Raw genomic sequence first — 18441 nt, forward strand, 5'->3', positions numbered from 1 at the left:
GCTCTGCTTTCTTTAGCCCCTGCCTCTGCCTGATGTGGCCCCCTCCTCACTTTCCCCGCCAGCCTCTGGGTCATCCCTACAGACAGGCACCCCGCCCCCCCACCGCCAGGTGGCCTGTTCTATTTTAGGACAGCTTTGACACATCTTCGTGGGCATCGTTCCTCCCAGGTTGGATGAGGTCCCTTCCAGTGCTTTCCAGAGCACAGAGAAAGCGAGTGAGCTGAAGGCTGCTGTGGAGGTCTCCATCTGCCTCTCGGACAGGGTGGCCACGAGGACGGGACTTTGTACCCTGCAGATCCACAAGTGTTAAGAAAGCAGAACTCTGGGCAGGCTCCCCAAGAGACAGGTCAGAAAGTAGACTAGCCAGGACGGCTGACCAACCTGGGAGACCTCAGAGACTGTTTGGATCAAACTTCAGGCATCCACAGTGCTCCCTGGCTGCACTGTTAGGAAAAATGTCAATTGACAGGTGCCACTTAACTGAGCAGACCATCTGGCTTCAGGCCGAGCTAGATCCAGGTGCTGGGACTCCCCCTCTAGCCCTTTCTAGGATCTGCTCCCCACACGCTGGCTTCTCCCTCAGACAGGCTGTCCCCTGGGGTGACAGAGGAGGCTGCTGGTAGTTCCAGACTTGTGTTTCACTGGGCACTTTAACAGGGGTTCTGGTGAGTCGTGGGGCAACTCACAGGCCCGGCTCGATCCCACGGCCTTCACCGCAGCCAGGATCACTCCGAGCTCCAGACCGGCCAAGCCTGAGCCCCACGCTAAGGCCCGTGGCCCGACGGTGGCTGAGGCGGAGGAGGGGTGACCCCACAGGAACCCAAGGAGCAGAGGGGTACCGAGACCAGCTGGCAGGAACAAAGGGTGCCCATCACTCTGCTACATCACAGCTGAGGAAACGGAACCTTCTGGTCACACCCAGTCCTGGGCCTTTCCTCTGCACCTCATGTCCCAATTCTCTCTTCAGAATCAGCCACGGATGTCCCCTCTGAGGCTCCCAGTCCCACCCTCGGTGCCTGCCCTCCCCCTCCCCAGGGCTCCCTTTCCAGGTGAGCTGCAGGGGCCGAGGTGCCTCTGGCAGCCCTTTTCCCCGTTGCCCCCTAAGGAGCCTTCCTCACACACCTTTTCTGACGCCTCTCCCGCAGCACGTGAGGTTTGAATCCACAGACATGGTGGGTGGAAGCTGCTTATGAAACTGTGGCCCTTTGGAAGGTCAGAAGCCACTGAAACAATTAAGATTTTGGTTCTTCAGGGGAATGCTTGGGCTAAGTGTGGGGGCCAGAAGTTGACCCCCGGCCCACAGGTGCAGTGCAGGGGAGGCAGCTGGACCCCCACTCTAACTGCCCCCCACTCACCCATGGGCCCGGCAGTCAGCGTGGCTGCCCCACTGACCACACCAGGCAGGGGCCGCTGAGGTGAGGGCAGCCCGGCCCCAGCCTCCAGAAGCTGCCAGTCGGGTGGGGAAGGCAGTCGGGGCCCAGGGCCAGAGGCCTCTGGAAGGATTCCTTCCCACGGGAGCTTCCCAGGGAGGGGAGGGACACGAGCCAGGCCCTGCAGAGGACTGACAGCCCGAGGTCGCCTGGCGGCGAGAGGCGTCCAGGCACAGGGAGGGAGGGGAGCAAAGGCAGGCAGGCGAGACGGGCCACCCACTCGGGGACGGTCAGCTGCCCAGGATGGCCGCGCCAAGGCTGGGTGAGCTGGGGAAGGACGTTGGAAGGGGCGGTCCGGAGAGGGCCCTGACCGTCACCTTCTGGAATGCTCCCACTCCGGGTCTGCTTGTCTGTGAACTGGACAGAACAGCCCCAGGGGGCAGGGGCCTGTCGCGCTCACCACTCGGCGTCCACCTCGGGATTGGGGCCTGGCCCCGGGCAGGCGCCGGGTGTGTATTTAGGGTGGGGAGGTGAGGCAAGGAGAAGGGAGGAGAGAGGACATAAGCACGGACTTGGGCCTCCTCCCTTTGGCAGCAATGACCACGGTGACTTTCTGGGGTGGACAGCACCCTGGGGACAGCGAGTCCCATGAGGCGCCCGGGGATCCAGGACAGTGGGAGAGGGTCTGGGCTGGACAGACAAAACGGGAACAGCTAGGGACAGATGCTGCCTGGGAAGCCGCGGCCACCCTCCCCCATGCGTCCCCCCAGCTGGGCTAATCCCTACTAGATACAGGAACACTGAGGCCCAAGGAGGGTGTCACCTCCAAGTAATGGTCAGCCAGCGGCAGAATGACGGGGACTCACCCGTTCCACAGCACACGGTTCACACTACCCCATTCCCACCCCCACTCCCACGGGGGCTCCGGCGCAGGGGCAGGGGCCAGGCCTTCCCGTCCCCGGGGCATCTACCAGGGCAGGGCCGCAGACCACAGCTCACTAGTGGGGGCTGAGGAAGCTGGGACTGGGGGTCAGCTCCGTGGCACCCTCAACCCTAAGAGGGTGTCAGGGCTGGGAGGGCACCGAGAGCACGTGGGTAACAACGGGGTCCCACTCAGGACACAGGGAATCAGCACAGATAAACCCAAATGCAGCACGACCATCAGAAATGAGGACGCATGGAGGGGTGTCTGGGAAACCTGGGGGAGGCCCTAAGCTGACCCTGTTCCCTCCCCTTCTTTGCTTCTCGGAGGAACAGGCAGAAATCAGAGACCCGTCGATGGGTCACAAATGCATCATTCCTGGTGGGCTAGGAGATGGCAGCGACAATGACAGGAAGCACTTCAGCCAGGGAGGACGTGAGTGAGACCCCAGACCTCAGAGGGGCTCCACTGGCAAGTCAGGCTCTGACGGGCCCAAGTGCCCCAGATACACGCCAGGGCTAGAGAACATTCCGGCAGGCGGCCAGCCCAGTGCAGACGATCAGGCCACGGTTCTGGCTGCAGTCTCAGGGCGGTGTCCCCTTACTTCTCTGGCACCCTGCGGCAGGCGGGAGCTGCCTGGGCCTGCCTGGTTTCCTGAACCCCCACGCAGGAGGCGCGGGGTCAGGCTGACTTTCACCACAAAGGCAGCATGGACATGCCTTCTGGGGCTGCCACCTGTCACCTCCCGCCCAGGCCCTCAGAAGCCCTGGAAGGCAGCCCCTGTTCCAGTCACACTCATCCCGTGCAGGGCCAAGGGACAGGGTTGTCTGTGTGTGCAGACATGGAGGGAGGGGCTCAGGAACATGGGGGGCCCTGCTGGGAGCCCAGTGGGCCCTGGTCACTCGGCAGGGAGTGAGAGCACTCGAGGCTGGGGGGTCAGGCAGAGCCAGGCTTGAATCCAGACGCTGACACCGGCTGGCTGTGTAGCCATGGGGCAGTCTCTCCACCTCTCTGTGCTTCTGTTTCCACACTGCTAACTGGGGATGAGAGGCTGCCCCAGGCTGCTGTGAAGTACACTGAGCTAAAATCCGGGCGAGCCCTCGCACAGGCCCTGCCCCTGGGGTTCTCTGCAAGGCCCGGCCTGGTCATTCCCTCCCCATGGCCGGCTCCTCCTCCTCATGGGACAGTCACCCGATGCCCTCTGCGGGCGTCCTGAGGATGAGAAGAGCAGACGAGAGCAGGCCCAGAGCGCACACCTCTGATGCTTGTTGAATGACTTCTGGAATGTACCGGCCCAGCCCACAGACAAGGGAAGAGACTCTGCGGACCCTTCCTCAAACCCCTTCCCACCACTCCAGGGCTTTCCAGGGCACCCGTGGGTGCCCAAAGGCCAATTCCTTTCCTTCCTTCTAGGTGATCCCGAGGCCCTGGAGCCTCACTCTGCAGCTGGGCCTGCAGCTGCTCCGGGAGGAGAGGAGGGCTCCGAGCAGGCTCTTCCGCCCCCTGCTGGCCAGGGGAGGGGCTGCCGGTCGGCGCCCTGAAGAGGGTGGGACGGAGGCCGGGCCTGCCGGGGCTGACCGCAGCCTCCTGGGAAAAGCCAGAGGTTCTGGGCCGCCGGGACCGCCCGCCTCCCCCAGGCCGAGGCTGCCCCCTCTTCTCTCTGGGCCACTGGAGGAGGCCAGCAGGAAGGGGCGAGGGGAGGCCAGGGAGAGGGTCCCCATCCCACAGGCCCAGCACGCCTCGGCCCGGCCTTCTGACTGCAGCCACAGGGTGGGTGTGAAGTCGGGGGGCCGCCAGGGGTGACGGAGGATGTGGGCCTGAAGGGGCTCCCTGCAGCAGAGGTTGGGAGGCCCGAAGTCAACCACCACCAGTTTCCCTCCCTTCTGGTGCCGGGGACCCATGAGGACCCCCAGCCTCGAATGCTCGGCCTCCCTGTCTTCCTTGGGCCTCACCCCATGGAGATGGCCTGAGGCCACGTGGGAGCGCTTCCCGAGATCACGCACACACGGCCCTCGGCCATCTCCCACCAAAGCCACGGTCCAAGGCCATGGAGGCCTCTCTGAGGCCCAGGGCCCCTCCTGTGGCCCTTGGCTCCTTCAGGCCCCAAAGCTCCCCCCGTGAGGCTGCTGAGGGTGACGGGAGGAGAGACCCAGACTGGCAGGGTGGACATGCCTTGCCTGTGTCCAGGGTGGGCACTCAGGGTCAACAAGCGCTGGACCAGCCCCAGCCCTGGCTCCCAGCTGGTGTAGACTTGGCCATGTCGACTGTCTAGCAGTGCAGCTTGCAGGGGCGGACGGGGAGGCCTTGGGCAGGGGGAGCTGGGGGCTGCTGGGGGAGGCTGAAAGGGGCATTCCCACAGGGGGACAGTCCCCCTGGTTGGCAGCTGCTGCCGGCCCCAGGCCAGCCAGCTGTGAAAGCTACTGAGGCCTCCAAGGACTCTCAGTCCCAAGTGAGTCTCAGGGCCCACATCCAGGGGTCACTAGGGCAGCTGCAGGGCGCCATGCCCCCCAAGGGTACGCTCTGTGCATGGAGAACAAGGGAGAAGAGGGCCCCGTGGGGCCAAGCCAGCCTCCCTCTGACCTGACAGAAGTATGACAGGGAAGCACACATGCGAGCCCCAAGTACAGATAATGATGTTCCAGTGTTCACATTAACAAAAACCAATATCAACAGGTGGGATTCACATTAATGACATTTTATTTAACCCTATAGAATCCAAACAGCAATATTTCAACACGTAATCAATATAAAAAATTATCAGTGAGATCTTTTACTTTCTTTTTCTCCCACGAGGTCTTTGAAATCAGTGTGCATTTTACTGACAGCGCATCTCAATTTGGACCAGCAGCATTTCAAAGTGCTCAGAGGCCACCCAGGGCTCGTGGCTACCATGCTGGAAGGCACAGCTCCTGAGAATCACCAACTTTAACACACGTGCACTTCTTTATACACACAAAATCTGGACTTCCTTTCCTGTCCAGGCAGCCCCTGACCTGGGTGACTTTCTTCTACTTTCCCTGAGTGCCACCCTGCATGCCAACAGAGGCAGATTCACATCCTCACAGCAAACCCAAAGGTCTGAAATTGTAAACACCTTTAAAGAAAAGACAGGTTAAGCCCCAACCCCTCCAGTCCAAGCCACGTGATGCTGCACCTGGAAGCTAGACAGAACTTTCCAGCAGCAGCAGCACACCTGGCCAAGCACGCATACGAAGCATCTCATTAGGTGTTAAAAATCACAAGGAAGTCCAGGTATGGTCACTGAACGATTCCATAGAGCATCGTCTGAGCAAAAAGCAGGTTACAAAATAATATAATGCCATTTTTGTAAAAAAGAGAAAACTCAAACCCCAGCCTTATGTTTAGCTACACAGACAAGGCAGTCAGGAAGGGCTTGGGCAGCTGCTGATGGGCTTTATCCTCAGTAGACAGGTCATGGGGTGTGACAGTGGGGGGGTCCAAGGTCACACTTTTTAAAATGGCACGCAGGTGAGTGGGCTCTGCAAAGTGCCAATTCTGCAGGTGCAGGGTGGGGCACAGCCTCCTATGCGTCCACCCTGCCCACATGTGGACTTCTGTGTGCGACCCCCTCCAGAGAGCCAGCGCCCCAGAGGCAAGGTGGGTGCAATCTCAGTTTATACGAGCGCTCGGCTGGGGCTGGGAACCCCAGAAAGACCCCACCCAAGACCAAATGTAATCAGGATGGACATCCTTCCTTCTCCCCAACTTCAGAGTTCCCAGTCCGCACCTGTGCCTGAGCCCTGTCACTATGTTTCAGAGGAGGCGCCGGTCGTGTGCTCGTCCAGACGGCGGTACTCACCGAGCGGGTGCCCGGTGCCAGGCTGGGCCCCTGAGAGTGGTGGCCAGCATCCGGGTGTCCCTGGGCGCCAGCAGCACCAGGCAGCGTAGCAACAGGTGCTAAACATCAACCAAAGGGTGCCGAGGCTGCTATTGCATGTGGAGCCCCTTCCCAGGGTCAGGATCTGTGGGCAACTCTGGGGGGGCAGCAGGGGCCCCAGCTGGCCTCCTGCGGGAAACTCTCCAAGGCTTTGTGAGTGGACACCCCTCGCTTCCCCAGGCCAGACGCAACTGAGCAGAGCCAAGAAACCCTCCTTTTAGATCCTGGGGAAGAAGGAAGTTCCATGTTCCCACAGTGCCTGGGGGCCTCAGGGACCAGGAGGTGGCTGGCAGGGACCCCAGGGGTTTTATGACTTCCTCACTCACCTTGTATCTACCTGTGAACCCCCAAACCGCAGGTCCCTGGGATCCCTCACTAAGAGATGGACCTCAACTGAGAGTCAGGTCCCAGACCTGTCGAATCAGACAGCTCAGTTGAGATGTACCTGACACCCCACACCCACAAACGCAATATCACTGGGTACCCACATTTTAAACAAGTCCCTCCAGCACCCACAAAACTATACTTTCCATGAACGGCCACAATCAAAACCACTTACAAGGAGGAAAAACAACACTCCAATGTCTAAGACACTCTCAACAGCCAAGTGACCCAGGACCTGGACATTTTAACACAGGGCGGTCACCAAAGGGCACCTCCACATGTCTGGGAGTACCCGACACCCCACAGCTGCCCACTGGGGATGTGCTTGAGACCAGACTGACTTCTGAACTCACACATAAAACACAACCTTCTTATGGAGACAAAACCTCAGCTCCAAGCATCCCCAACCAAGGATGTACGTCTCTAGGTTCTGTCTCTCATGGAGACTGAAGGCCCCAGATTGCAGAAGGCAGAGAAAAGGAGAGCATGACTAACAGGGGCTCGGCTGGCACAGCATAGGGTACGACTGAACAGGAGCAAGGGCGCAGCCTGGGTTCAGCCCGACTCCCCGCTGGGCAGCTGCCCCCAACAGAGCCTGTGCTTTTTCACCTTGGAACAACACGCCTCCCCAAATCCCAGTGCGAAACTCTGACCCTGTACCCAAAGATGCTTTACCTCACCACTCTCTCCAAAACAGGTTGGCCAGACCCATCCTTAGAAGACAGTTTCATAAAAGACAGCAAATGCCCACATACTGCTCTTATATTTGGGGGAAAAAACCCAGAACCTACCTTTATTCTCAAAAACAGAAAACGTGGCCTACCCTGGACTTGGTGGGGGGCGGGCTGGCGATGCACCCGGACACTGACCTGAACTTCCCGGTCCGCACCTGCAGGCCTCGGATGCCACACCGCTGGGCACCGCCGATGTCGCCCACAATGTCATCTCCGATCATGATGGCCTGTCGCGGCATGAAATACACTCAGGAGTGACGTCAGGAGGATTTTACTCCTGCGCTACTTCATCTTTTTTGACATAATAAAGTGCTTGATTCGATGTTTAAAACTACCATCATACAAATTAAACAAGATAATATTGTCATCGTATTGATTAAAAGTCAACCCACCCTGAATATATCTCTTGCTGGCCCCATGGGCCAAGACTCTGAATGGTATATATTTGTGCAATTTGAAATCAATCAGCAGACGTCAAAGTGATTTGTGCCACGAAGACCCTGTGTGGAGATGCCAAAGCTGTCTCACCTCTACTTGAATAGAGGTTGAATTTCACCTGATGGTAAATATTACATATCTGAGTTGTTTTCCCAACCTTTGGTGCTGTGAAAATTAAGTTAAGTCTCTGGCAAATCTTGTAGCCCTGCTTAAAGGGTTTTGCCTTCAATGTTAAAAAAAAAAGGGGGGGGAGAAAGAAAAAGAAAAATGGTATACAAACACACACACAGAGGAAATGCTTGCACTCTGGATATCATTTCAAAAAGCTTACACTCCAGGATATACTCTCCTGCCTGACACAGCCAGAAAACCAGAAAATATATATATATATAAAACAACAGATTTCAAGACACTGGACAGCAAGCAACGAAGGACAATGGTTTCTGAGGCGCAGGAAAGAAACACACTCTACCACTGCCCCAGTTTCTGCCTTCAGGGCACAGGGAAGGGGAGTGTGTTGGTCTGGATGCATTATGTCCCCCAAAACGCCATTATCTTTAATGCAATCTTGTGGGGGCAGATGTATTTAGTGTTGATCAGGCTGGAACCTATTGGTTCAGTGTTTGCATGAGATGTGATTCAATCAACTGTGGGCAAGACTTTCCATTGGGTGATTTCTATGGAGGTGTTGCCCCACCATTCAGAGTGGGTCTTTAATGGATCACTGGAGTACTTTAAAAAGAGCCACACAGGCCCAGATGCAGAGCAACTGAGAGTGACATTTTGAAGAGCAGCTGCAGCTAAGAGAGGACAAAACACCCCAAGAGCAACATTTTGGAGAACGCCATTTTGAAACACATCCAAGGAGCAAGCAGATGCCAGCCACGTGCCTTCCCAGCTAACATAGGTTTACTGGACGCCAATAGCCTTTCTCCAGTGAAGGTACCCTTTGTTGATGCCTTACCTTGGACAATTTATGGCCTTAAGACTGTAACTTTGTAACCAAATAAACCCCCTTTATAAAAGCCAATCCATTTCTAGTGTTTTGCATAATGGCAGCATTTGCAAACCAGAACAGGGAGCCTGGCAGACTCCCTGAATTGAGAAGAGGGAGCTGAGAGACCACAGAGAGATAAGACAGAGTTTCAGAGGACAGGAGGTGTGCAGAGGGGCCGCCTCCAGTGCTCAGAAAGCTCGGGAAAGAAAACTAACCAAGGCCGAGAAAACAGCAGCTGGCACTCACACAGGGCTGGAACAGGGCCTGTCCCCACCGGTCAGACAGGAGGTGCTCATAGTTCACAGGCCAGTGGGCAGAGTTCTCAGAAGGGTCTTGCCTCAGTAGAAAGGATAATTAGCTCTAGACTAAACCCAGCTGTGGTGCTACCGCCCAAATCTTGAAAGAAATGTCTGGAATGGTCAAACCATTTCCATGCAACTTAACTGCATCCCAGAACAAAGCTCAAAAATATTTATAGGAACACAAAAATATTCAGCACCCAAAAAGATAAAATGCACAATGTCTGGCCTCCAATAAAAAATGATCAGGCATGCAAAGAAGAAAATACCACACATAATGAGAAAAATCACTGAAACTGACCCAAAATTGACACAGAGGCTAGAATTAGCAGCCAAGGACACTAAAATCAGTCATTTTAACTGTATCCCACATGCTCCAAAAGTTAAATAGAAAAATGGAAGATAAAAGAAGACAACCCAAATCAAGATTCTAGAGATGAAAATGTCTGAGATGAAAAATACAGCAGATGAGATTAATGGTGTATTAGGCCCTGCAAAATAAAAGATTAATGAATTTGAATACATAGCAATAAAAGTATTCGAAATGGAGAAAAAATATTTGAAAATTGAATAGAGCATCAGTGAGCTATGGCACAACTTCAAGGGGGCTTTTATATGTGTAATTGGAGTTCCTGAAAGAAAGGCAAGTAAGAAGGAGACAGAAACAATATTTGAAGAAATAATGGCTAAAAAATTTCCAAACTCAACAAAAACTATAAGTCCACATATTCAAAGCCCAGTGAACACCAAACAGGAAACACAAAAAAGATGACACCAAGGCACATCAAAATCAAATTGTTCAAAACCAGTGATAAAAAGAAAAGAGCCAGAGGGGGAAAAAAAGACATGTTACATCCGGAAGAACAAAGATAAGACATCATATTTCTCACTGGAAATAATGCAAGAGAGAAGACATGGAGCACCACCTTTAAGTACTGAATGAAAACTGCCAATCTAGAATTCCATACCCAGCAAAAATATCTTTACAAACAAAAGTGAGAGGACTTCCAAGAAGATGGCAGAGTAGGTGAGGCAAGACGGGCTTCTCCTCCATGAAAGAAATAGAGAGGGGCCAGAGGATGCCCGGGACCATGGTTTCAGGGTGCGACTGGCCATAGAAGGTCCCCCTACAGTACGTGGAGGGGACATGGACAAAAACGTGAGATGGCGACTGGAGGGACAGGGTGTTTTTTTTTGGCTGGGACCACCTCTCAGGGCTGATAGCAGCGAGACAGTCACAAGGCAACGGAGTGAGCAGTGGCTCTCCACTCCTGTGCACCCACCTTGGCAGTTAGCTGAGAAGATCCTCCACAGCCATGCAGCCGGGAGCTCCCTTGAGGGAACATGGGAGGCAGTGCTTGCTCTCCCCCCTCGGAAGTCCGGAGAGTGCACCAGCAAGTAGCACGGATAGGAGAGGGTGCCATACAGAGGCATCAGGAGCCCCTTCCACACCCCAGAGGCTTGTGGGCACAGGCAGGCAGGGAGCAGGGCAGGTTCCACCCTTGAGTGAACTCCCTGCCTAACGGCTCAGGGCCACATTGCAGCCCCAGGGCAGGCAGTCCCCACGCACACAGGGAACCGGTACACTGATTGGTTCTCCACCAGGTCTGTACTCTGCCCAGCACACAGAAGTTCAGGGAAGACCAGCTTGAGAGCACCACATACTGGTAGGATAGGGAAACTGCATTCCAGCAAGCTATAGCTCTGCAAAATTATATATAAATGCTCAAATAATCCTGCATTTTACAAAACAACCTTATCAAGACAAGCAAATGGCCTGAAGCCAACAGAAAATCACAAAGCACTTGAAGAATCCAGATGATATGGACAAGTCAAACGAACAAATTAAAAACTCAGAAGAGAAGCAATATTTAGAGCAATTAATTAAAGACGTATGAACAAATTTCCAACTTCAATGAGACTGCGAAAGACATAAAGGATATCAAGAAGACTCTAGAAGAGCATAAAGAAGAATTTAGTAAATAAAAGAATAGCAGATCTTATGGAAATAAAATGCAGGATTATTTGAGCATTTATATATAATTTTGCAGAGCTACAGCTTGCTGGAATGCAGTTTCCCTATCCTACCAGCATGTGGCGCTCTCAAGCTGGTCTTCCCTGAACTTCTGTGTGCTGGGCAGAGTCCAGACCTGGTGGGGAACCAATCAGTGTACACTGTGGATCAAATTCAAAATACACTAGAGAGACACAACAGCAGATTTGAAGAGGCAGAAGAAATAATAGGTGAACTAGAAGACAGAACAATCAAATGTGAATGCACAAAGGAATAAATGGTAAAAAAAAAATCAAAAAATTTGAAATGAAGCTCAGAGTAATGATGGACAACATGAAGCAAAAACATATAAGAATCACTGGTGTCCCAGGTGAAGAGAACAGTAAAGGGCTAGGAAGAGCGTTTTAAGACATAGTTGGGGAAAACTTTCGAACCCTTCTACATGACATAAATATGCAAATCAAAGATGACCAATGAACTCCAAATAGAATAAATCCAAATAAACCTACTTCAAGACATATACTGAAGAGAAGGAGAAAGTTCTGAAAGCAGCAAGAGAAAAGCAGTTCACCATTGCCAGTATGGATATATTATGGGCCCCAAAAGCCATGTATTTTAATGCAATCTTGTGGGGGCAGATTTATTAGTCTGTTGATTAGGGTGCAAATTCTAATTAAATTATTTCCATGGAGGTGTGGCCCTTACCCATTCAGGGTAGGGCTTGATTAGTTCACTGGAGTATTTAAGAGAGAAACTAAGAGTCAACACAGACCCACACACTTGCTGACGCTTGGAGATGCTGGGGGATGCAGACAGAAGGACGTTTCGAGATGCTAAGCAAAGAGATGAAGCCCAGAGTTTGCCCCAGAGAAGCTAAGGGAGACCCAAGACATTTTGGAAAATCCGTTTTTGAAATGCAACCTGGGAGCAAAGGAACAGCAGACATCAACCACGTGCCTTCCCAGCTGACAGAGGTGTTCCAGACGCCATCAGCCGTTCTTCGGTGAAGGTATCCTCTTCTTGATGCCTTAGTATGGACACTTTTATGGCTTTAGGACTGTAAATTTATAACCAAATAAATCCCCCTTATGAAAGCCAATCCATTTCTGGTATTTTGCATAATGGAAGCATTTGCAAAGCGGAACAACCACATACACTGGAAACAACATAAGAATAAGCAATGCCTACTCAGCAGGCACCATGGAGGCGAGAAGACAGTGGTATGACATATATAACATTTTGAAAGAGAAAAACTTCCAGCCAAGAATTCTGTATCTAGCAAAGCTATCCTTCAAAATTGAGGGAAAGTTTAAAATTTTCACAAATGCTGAGAGAATTTGTTAACAAGAGACCTGCCCTAAAAGAAATATTAAAGGGAGCTCTACCAGCTGAGAAAAAAAGAAAGGAGAGAGAGGTCTGGAGAAGGGCACAGAATTGAAGAGTATTAGTAAGGGAATGAAAAGGTATTTTTCCAAAGAGGAAATACAAATGGCTAAAAAAACACATGAAAAACTGTTCATCTTCACTAGCTATTAGGGAGATGCAAACCAAAACCACAATTCCATACCAGTAAGAATAGCTGCAATTAAACAAACAGGAAAAATTAAATGCTGAGGAGGATGTAGAGAAACTGGAACTCTTATTCACTGCAGGTGGGAATGTATAATGGTACAGCCACTGTGGAAGACAGTTTGGTGATTTCTCAGAAAACCACGTATCGAATTACCCTACGATCTGGTAATTCCACTCCTCGGTATATACCCAGAAGATTTGAAAGCAGTGACACGAACAGATGTTTGTACAGCAATGTTCATAGCAGCACTGCTCACAACTGCCAAGAGATGGAAATAATCCAAGTGTCCTTCAACAGACGAGAGGATAAAAAAATGTGGTATACACATATGCTGGAGTATTATGCAGCAGTAAGTAGGAACAAGGTCCTGAAACATGTGGCAACATGGATGAACTCTGAAGTCATAATGCTGAAGGAAATAAGTCAGACACAAAAGGAGAGATACTGTGTGTTACCACTTCTGTGAACTCCCTGAACAATGAAAAATCAGTGTTTTATAAAGTCGAATATTGGGGACCTAGTGGTAGACAGAAGCTAGTGGAGGGGAGAATGATAATCTAATATGCACAGTTATGTTAATGAGGGTGAATTCAAAGGTATGGGAATAGATAGGGGCAATGATTGTTAATGGGATGTAAGTATCAGAGCTGTACTGCAGAATAGGATTGAAAGGGGTTGTTTAAAGGCATCTATACCACAGAACAGCACTACAAATACAGAGAAGTGCTTTCATGATATACTTCTAAGGTATGACATTAGTACAGAGTTGATAACAGAAAGGTATATGGGAAAAATCTACCTATTGCATACTAGGACTATAAGTAATAGGAATATGTGCCAGTTTGGATGTATTATGTCCCCTAAAATGCTATGTTTTGTGAACTTCAATATATATATATATATAGCTTATATGGTGTGACTGTGTGATTGTGAAAACCTTATGGCTCACACTTCCTTTACCCAGTGTATGGATGAATGAGTAGAAAAATGAGGACAAAAAGTAAATGCATAATAGGGGGAAGGGGGCATGGGATGTTTTGGATATTCTTTTCACTTTTATTTTTATACTTATTTTTATTTTTAGGAGTAATGAAAATGTTCAAAAAGTGACCGTGGTGATGAATACACAACTATATGATGATACTGTGAACAACTGTTGTACACTCTGGATGACTGTATGGTATGTGAATATATTTCAATAAAACTGCATTAAAAAAAGTGAAGGGGGAGGCTCTAAGATGGCGGCACAGAGAGGAGTGGAAGCTAGTTAGTCCCCCTGGAACAACTAATAAACAACCAGGAACAACTAGTAAATAATCTAGAATAACTGCGGGGGGACAAACATGACCGTCCACTCATCATACACCAACATGAATCGGGAGGAATGCCCAAGATTGCAGCATAAAATCTGTAAGTAAAAACTGAGGATCCAAGCCGGGAGCCCCCTCCCCCCATGGCCTGAGCTGCAAAGCCTTGTGGTGCTAGAGAGCAGCTCTCTCCAAGCAAGCGAATACAGCTCAGCTGAGCTCCAACTGGGGTTTTAATTAACAAGCATGAACTGCTTGATACAAGCTACAAATCCCCAACAAGCAGACAGAGGCTTTGGGTGACAACTGACCTTGGAGAGCCGGAGGGTGGCTGCGGACTAGCCCTGAAGGAGGCTTTTTGTCCCTGTTTTGGCTCAATGGAGAAAGCCTCAGCCGTTTTCAGTTCCCAGTACTCTGACCCAGATAAGGGTGGGGATAGCACAGGCAGAGTCTATTGAAATGCTAATGACTTCTCCCTAGGGGGTTATCTTCCCTAAGCAGAAAGAGGTGGAGCCCAGCTCTACCACCCGCCTTCCACTCAGAACCAGACCCCAGAGCCTGGGGGAAAACAGCCACGGGCCACACTTCCTTACACCAGTCTGGAGTGACAGGCCAACAGGCGGCACCTGCTGGGCAGAAAAGCACAATGACCTGAGGCCTCACAGGGTGTACCAATTTTCTAAGATACCCTCAGGGAAACCGGATACTGAATATTTCTTCCTTCTGGGACTACAGCCCGTTTTGGTCTGGGAAAACCTGTTTGGGGTAACCAAAGCCACCATGCCTAGACAACAGAAAACTAAAACCTACACTAAGAAAAACAGTTATGGCCCAGTCAAAGAAACAAACTTACACTTCAACTGAGAAACAGGAATTATACAACTAATACTAAATCAATTCAAACAGTTTAGGGAACACATAGCAAAAGAGATGAAATGTATAATGAAAGCACCGGGCGTACATAAGGTAGAAATTGAAAGTTCAAAAAGCCAACTGGCAGAATCTATGGAAATGAAAGGAACAGCACAAGAGATGAAAGACACAATGGAAACATACAACAGCAGATCTCAAGAGGCAGAAGAAAACACTCAGTAACTGGAGAACAAGGGACCTGAAATCCTACACACAAAAGAACAGATAGAGAAAAGAAGGAAAAATACAAGCAACATCTCCAGGAACTTAAGGACAAAACAAAAAGCAGGAATGTACATGTCATTGGTGTCCCAGAAGGAGAAGAGAAGGGAAAAGGGGCAGAAACAATAATAGAGGAAATAATCAATGAAAATTTCCCATCTCTCATGAAAGACATAAAATTATGGATCCAAGAAGCGCAGCGTACTCCAAACAGAATAGATCTGAATTGGCCTATGCCAAGACACTTAATAATCAGATTATCAAACGTCAAAGATAAAGAGAGAATCCTGAAAGCAACAAGAGAAAAGTGGTCCATCACATACAAAGGAAGCTTGATAAGACTATGTGTGGATTTCTCAATAGAAACCATGGAGGCAAGAAGGAAGTGGGGTGATATATTTAAGATACTGAAAGAGAAAAACCAACAACCAAGAATCCTATATCTGGCAAAACTGTCCTTCAAATATGAGGGAAAGCTTAAAATATTCTCAAACAGACAATGACAGAGTTTGTGAACAAGATACCTGCTCTACAGGAAACACTAAAGGAAGCACTGAAGACAGAAAGGAAAAGACAGGAGTGAGAGATTTGTACAATGAGATAGTAGCACAGCAACGTAAGTACACTGAACAAAGACGACTGTGAGTATGGTTGAAAGAAGAAGGTTAGGACCATGTGGGACACCAGAACAAAAGACAAAAGATAAAGACTGGGACTGTATAACTCAGGGAAACCTAGGGTGCTCAGCAATTGTAATAAAAGGTACAAATTATGTTTTTACATGAGGTAAAACAAATGAATGTCAACATTGCAAGATGTTAAAAGTAGGGTGGGATTGGGGGGAAATACAATCAATGCAAACTAAAGACTATAATTAACAAAGGCAATATACCAAAACTAAATTCATATGGCGGGGGGGGGGGGGGAGTGGGGACAGGGGAAGGGTATGGGACTCCTGGCATTGGTGATGTTGTCTGACTCCATATTCTACTTTAGGTTAATGCTATCTTTCCCCTTGTTGCTTTCCAGCTGTCATTTTTTTTTTCTCTCTCTCTCTCTTTTCTTTTTCTTTTGTCTCTCTGCCTTCTTTGACTCTTCCTCTTTCTTTGTGGAAGAAATGGAGATGTCCTTATATAGATAGCGACAATGGTGATGAATACATAAATACGTGACTATACAGGGAACCAACGATTGTTTACTTAGGATGGAATGTATGGTGTGTGAACAAAACCATCTTAAAAAAAACAGGTTGATGAAGAAACCTCAAGGGCACTATATTGAGTGAAATAAGACAGACACATAAAGACAAATATTGCAGGGTCTCACTGATATGAACGAATTATAATAACTCACAAACATGAGATATAAGCTACCAGGATATAGAATGAGGCTAAAGAATGGGGAGCAGTGGCTTATTATAAGCAGAATGTTCAACTAGGGTGAACTTAAATGTTTGGAAATGGACAGAGGTGATGGTAGCATGTTGTGAGAATAAGTAACAGTGCTGAAAGGTGTGTGAAGGTGGTGGAAAGGGTAAGCTCAGAGTCAAGTATGTCGCCAGAAGGAAAGTTGGAGGTTAAAAGACGGGAATGTATAAAACAGTGAAACTTGTGGTGGACAATGTCTGTGATTAACTGTACAAATATTAGAAATCTCTCTCACGAACTAGAACAAATGTATGACACTATAACTATAAGTTAATAATAGAGAGGCATATAGGAAAAAAATATATACCTATTGCAAACTACATACTACAGTTAGTAGTATTTTAACATTCTTTCATTAACACTAACAAATGTACTATACCAAAACTATGAATCAATAATGGAGGGGGTTGGTTAGAGGTATGGGAGGATTTGAGTTTCTTTTTTTATGTCTTTATTTCTTTTCTGGAGTAATGAAAATGTTCTAAAAATTGAAAAAAAAAATTAATTGTGGTGATGGATGCACAGCTGTATGACGGTACCATGGGTAATTGATTGTACACTTTGGATCTTTGGATAGTTGTACGGTATATGAACAATCTCAATAAAATATGTATATATATATATACAAAAGTGAAACAAAGACCTTGTCGGACATACAAAAGCTGAAAGATTTCATCACCAGCAGAAATGCCTTATGAGAATCGTCAAAGGAAGTGTGCCAGTTTGGGTATTTTTTAATCCCCCAAAACACTATGTTCTTTGATGCAATCTTGTAGGGCCAGATGTATTAGTGCTGATTAGGTTGGAATCCTCTGATTGAGTGTTTCCATGGAGATGTGACCCACCCAACTGTGAGTGAAACGTCTGATTAGATAATTTCCATGGAAATATGGACCCTGCCCATTCAGGGTGGCTCTTAATTAAATCACTTGTGTTGTATATAAGAAGATCAGACAGAAGGAGCTGCTGCAGCCTTGAGAGGAACATCCTGGGAGAAAGACCTTTTGAAACCAGAACTTGGAGCAGATGCCAGCCACGTGCCTTCCCAGCTAACAGAGGTTTTCTGGACACCATTGGCCATCATTCAGTGAAGGTACCCGATTGTTGATGCCTTAAGACTGTAACTGTGTAACCAAATAAACCCCCTATAAAAGCCAATCCATTTCTGGTGTTTTGCATTCCAGCAGCATTAGCAAATCGGAAGAGGAAGTCCTTCAGGCAAAAGGAAAATGATCCCACACAGATCTCTGGATCTACCCAAGGGAATGAAGAGCACTAGAAACGGTAAGCACATGGTGGGCCTGTCTGCCTGCTGACGCTCTCTTCTGCTGACGAACTCCCCCAGTCCTCTCAGGCTCAGCTCAGGTGACCCCCACCTTCTCTCAATCCCCCAGGCCCGGGTCTATGCCTCCCCCAAAGCTCTCTGTGGGTAGCCCCTGCACTGCGTGTGTCACGATGTGTCACGGTGTCTGTCCCCTCATCTCCATCCTCCAGGAATGCATGAGCTCCCTGAGGGAAGGGACTCTGTGCTGAAAACTGGGACTTAGTTGATGACCAAGAAATGACCAGTAAGAGGATCAGCCTCTGAATCAAGGCACAGCAGTGATAAAGACCGAGGGGGCTGTGTCTGGAGACACTTCTGGGGCCAAACAACAAGACCATTGACTGTTCACCAAAAAATGGGGGGAAGGGGTGGAGACAGCGTAGTCCACGTCAGTATTTCCTAAGCTTTAGTCATCCATGGGTTCTCTTTTGCCATATCAATCTGTATCATTATTTACCAAATATTATTGTTTAGAAGTGTATTTTTAAAAGAAAAAAAAAAGGCAGCCTCCCTTCATTCCCCAACCACAAAAATCTGACTAAAAGCGCCAAAATATGTACAGCTCCAAAAAATGTCTGCTGGTAGAAGAGAAGTCTAACACCTTAGACTTTTCAAATGAT

The 18441-nt window shown here is 49.3% G+C and overlaps 1 protein-coding gene across 2 annotated transcripts in view; it reads right to left on the reverse strand.

Moving 5' to 3' along the window:
* Positions 1 to 18441, reverse strand: part of LOC119510135 (phospholysine phosphohistidine inorganic pyrophosphate phosphatase) — a 137948-nt gene that overhangs the window by 78910 nt on the left and 40597 nt on the right. The window contains exon 6 of one of the 2 annotated variants that reach the window (XM_037804266.1): positions 7444 to 7535. In XM_037804266.1, coding sequence (XP_037660194.1) covers positions 7444 to 7535 — 92 coding nt within the window. Of the gene's footprint in view, positions 1 to 7365; positions 7536 to 18441 lie in introns of both variants that reach the window. The other variant, XM_037804267.1, reaches the window with a different exon arrangement.

The sequence above is a fragment of the Choloepus didactylus genome, chromosome 15 (assembly GCF_015220235.1).
Source record: "Choloepus didactylus isolate mChoDid1 chromosome 15, mChoDid1.pri, whole genome shotgun sequence".
NCBI lineage: Eukaryota > Metazoa > Chordata > Mammalia > Pilosa > Megalonychidae > Choloepus > Choloepus didactylus.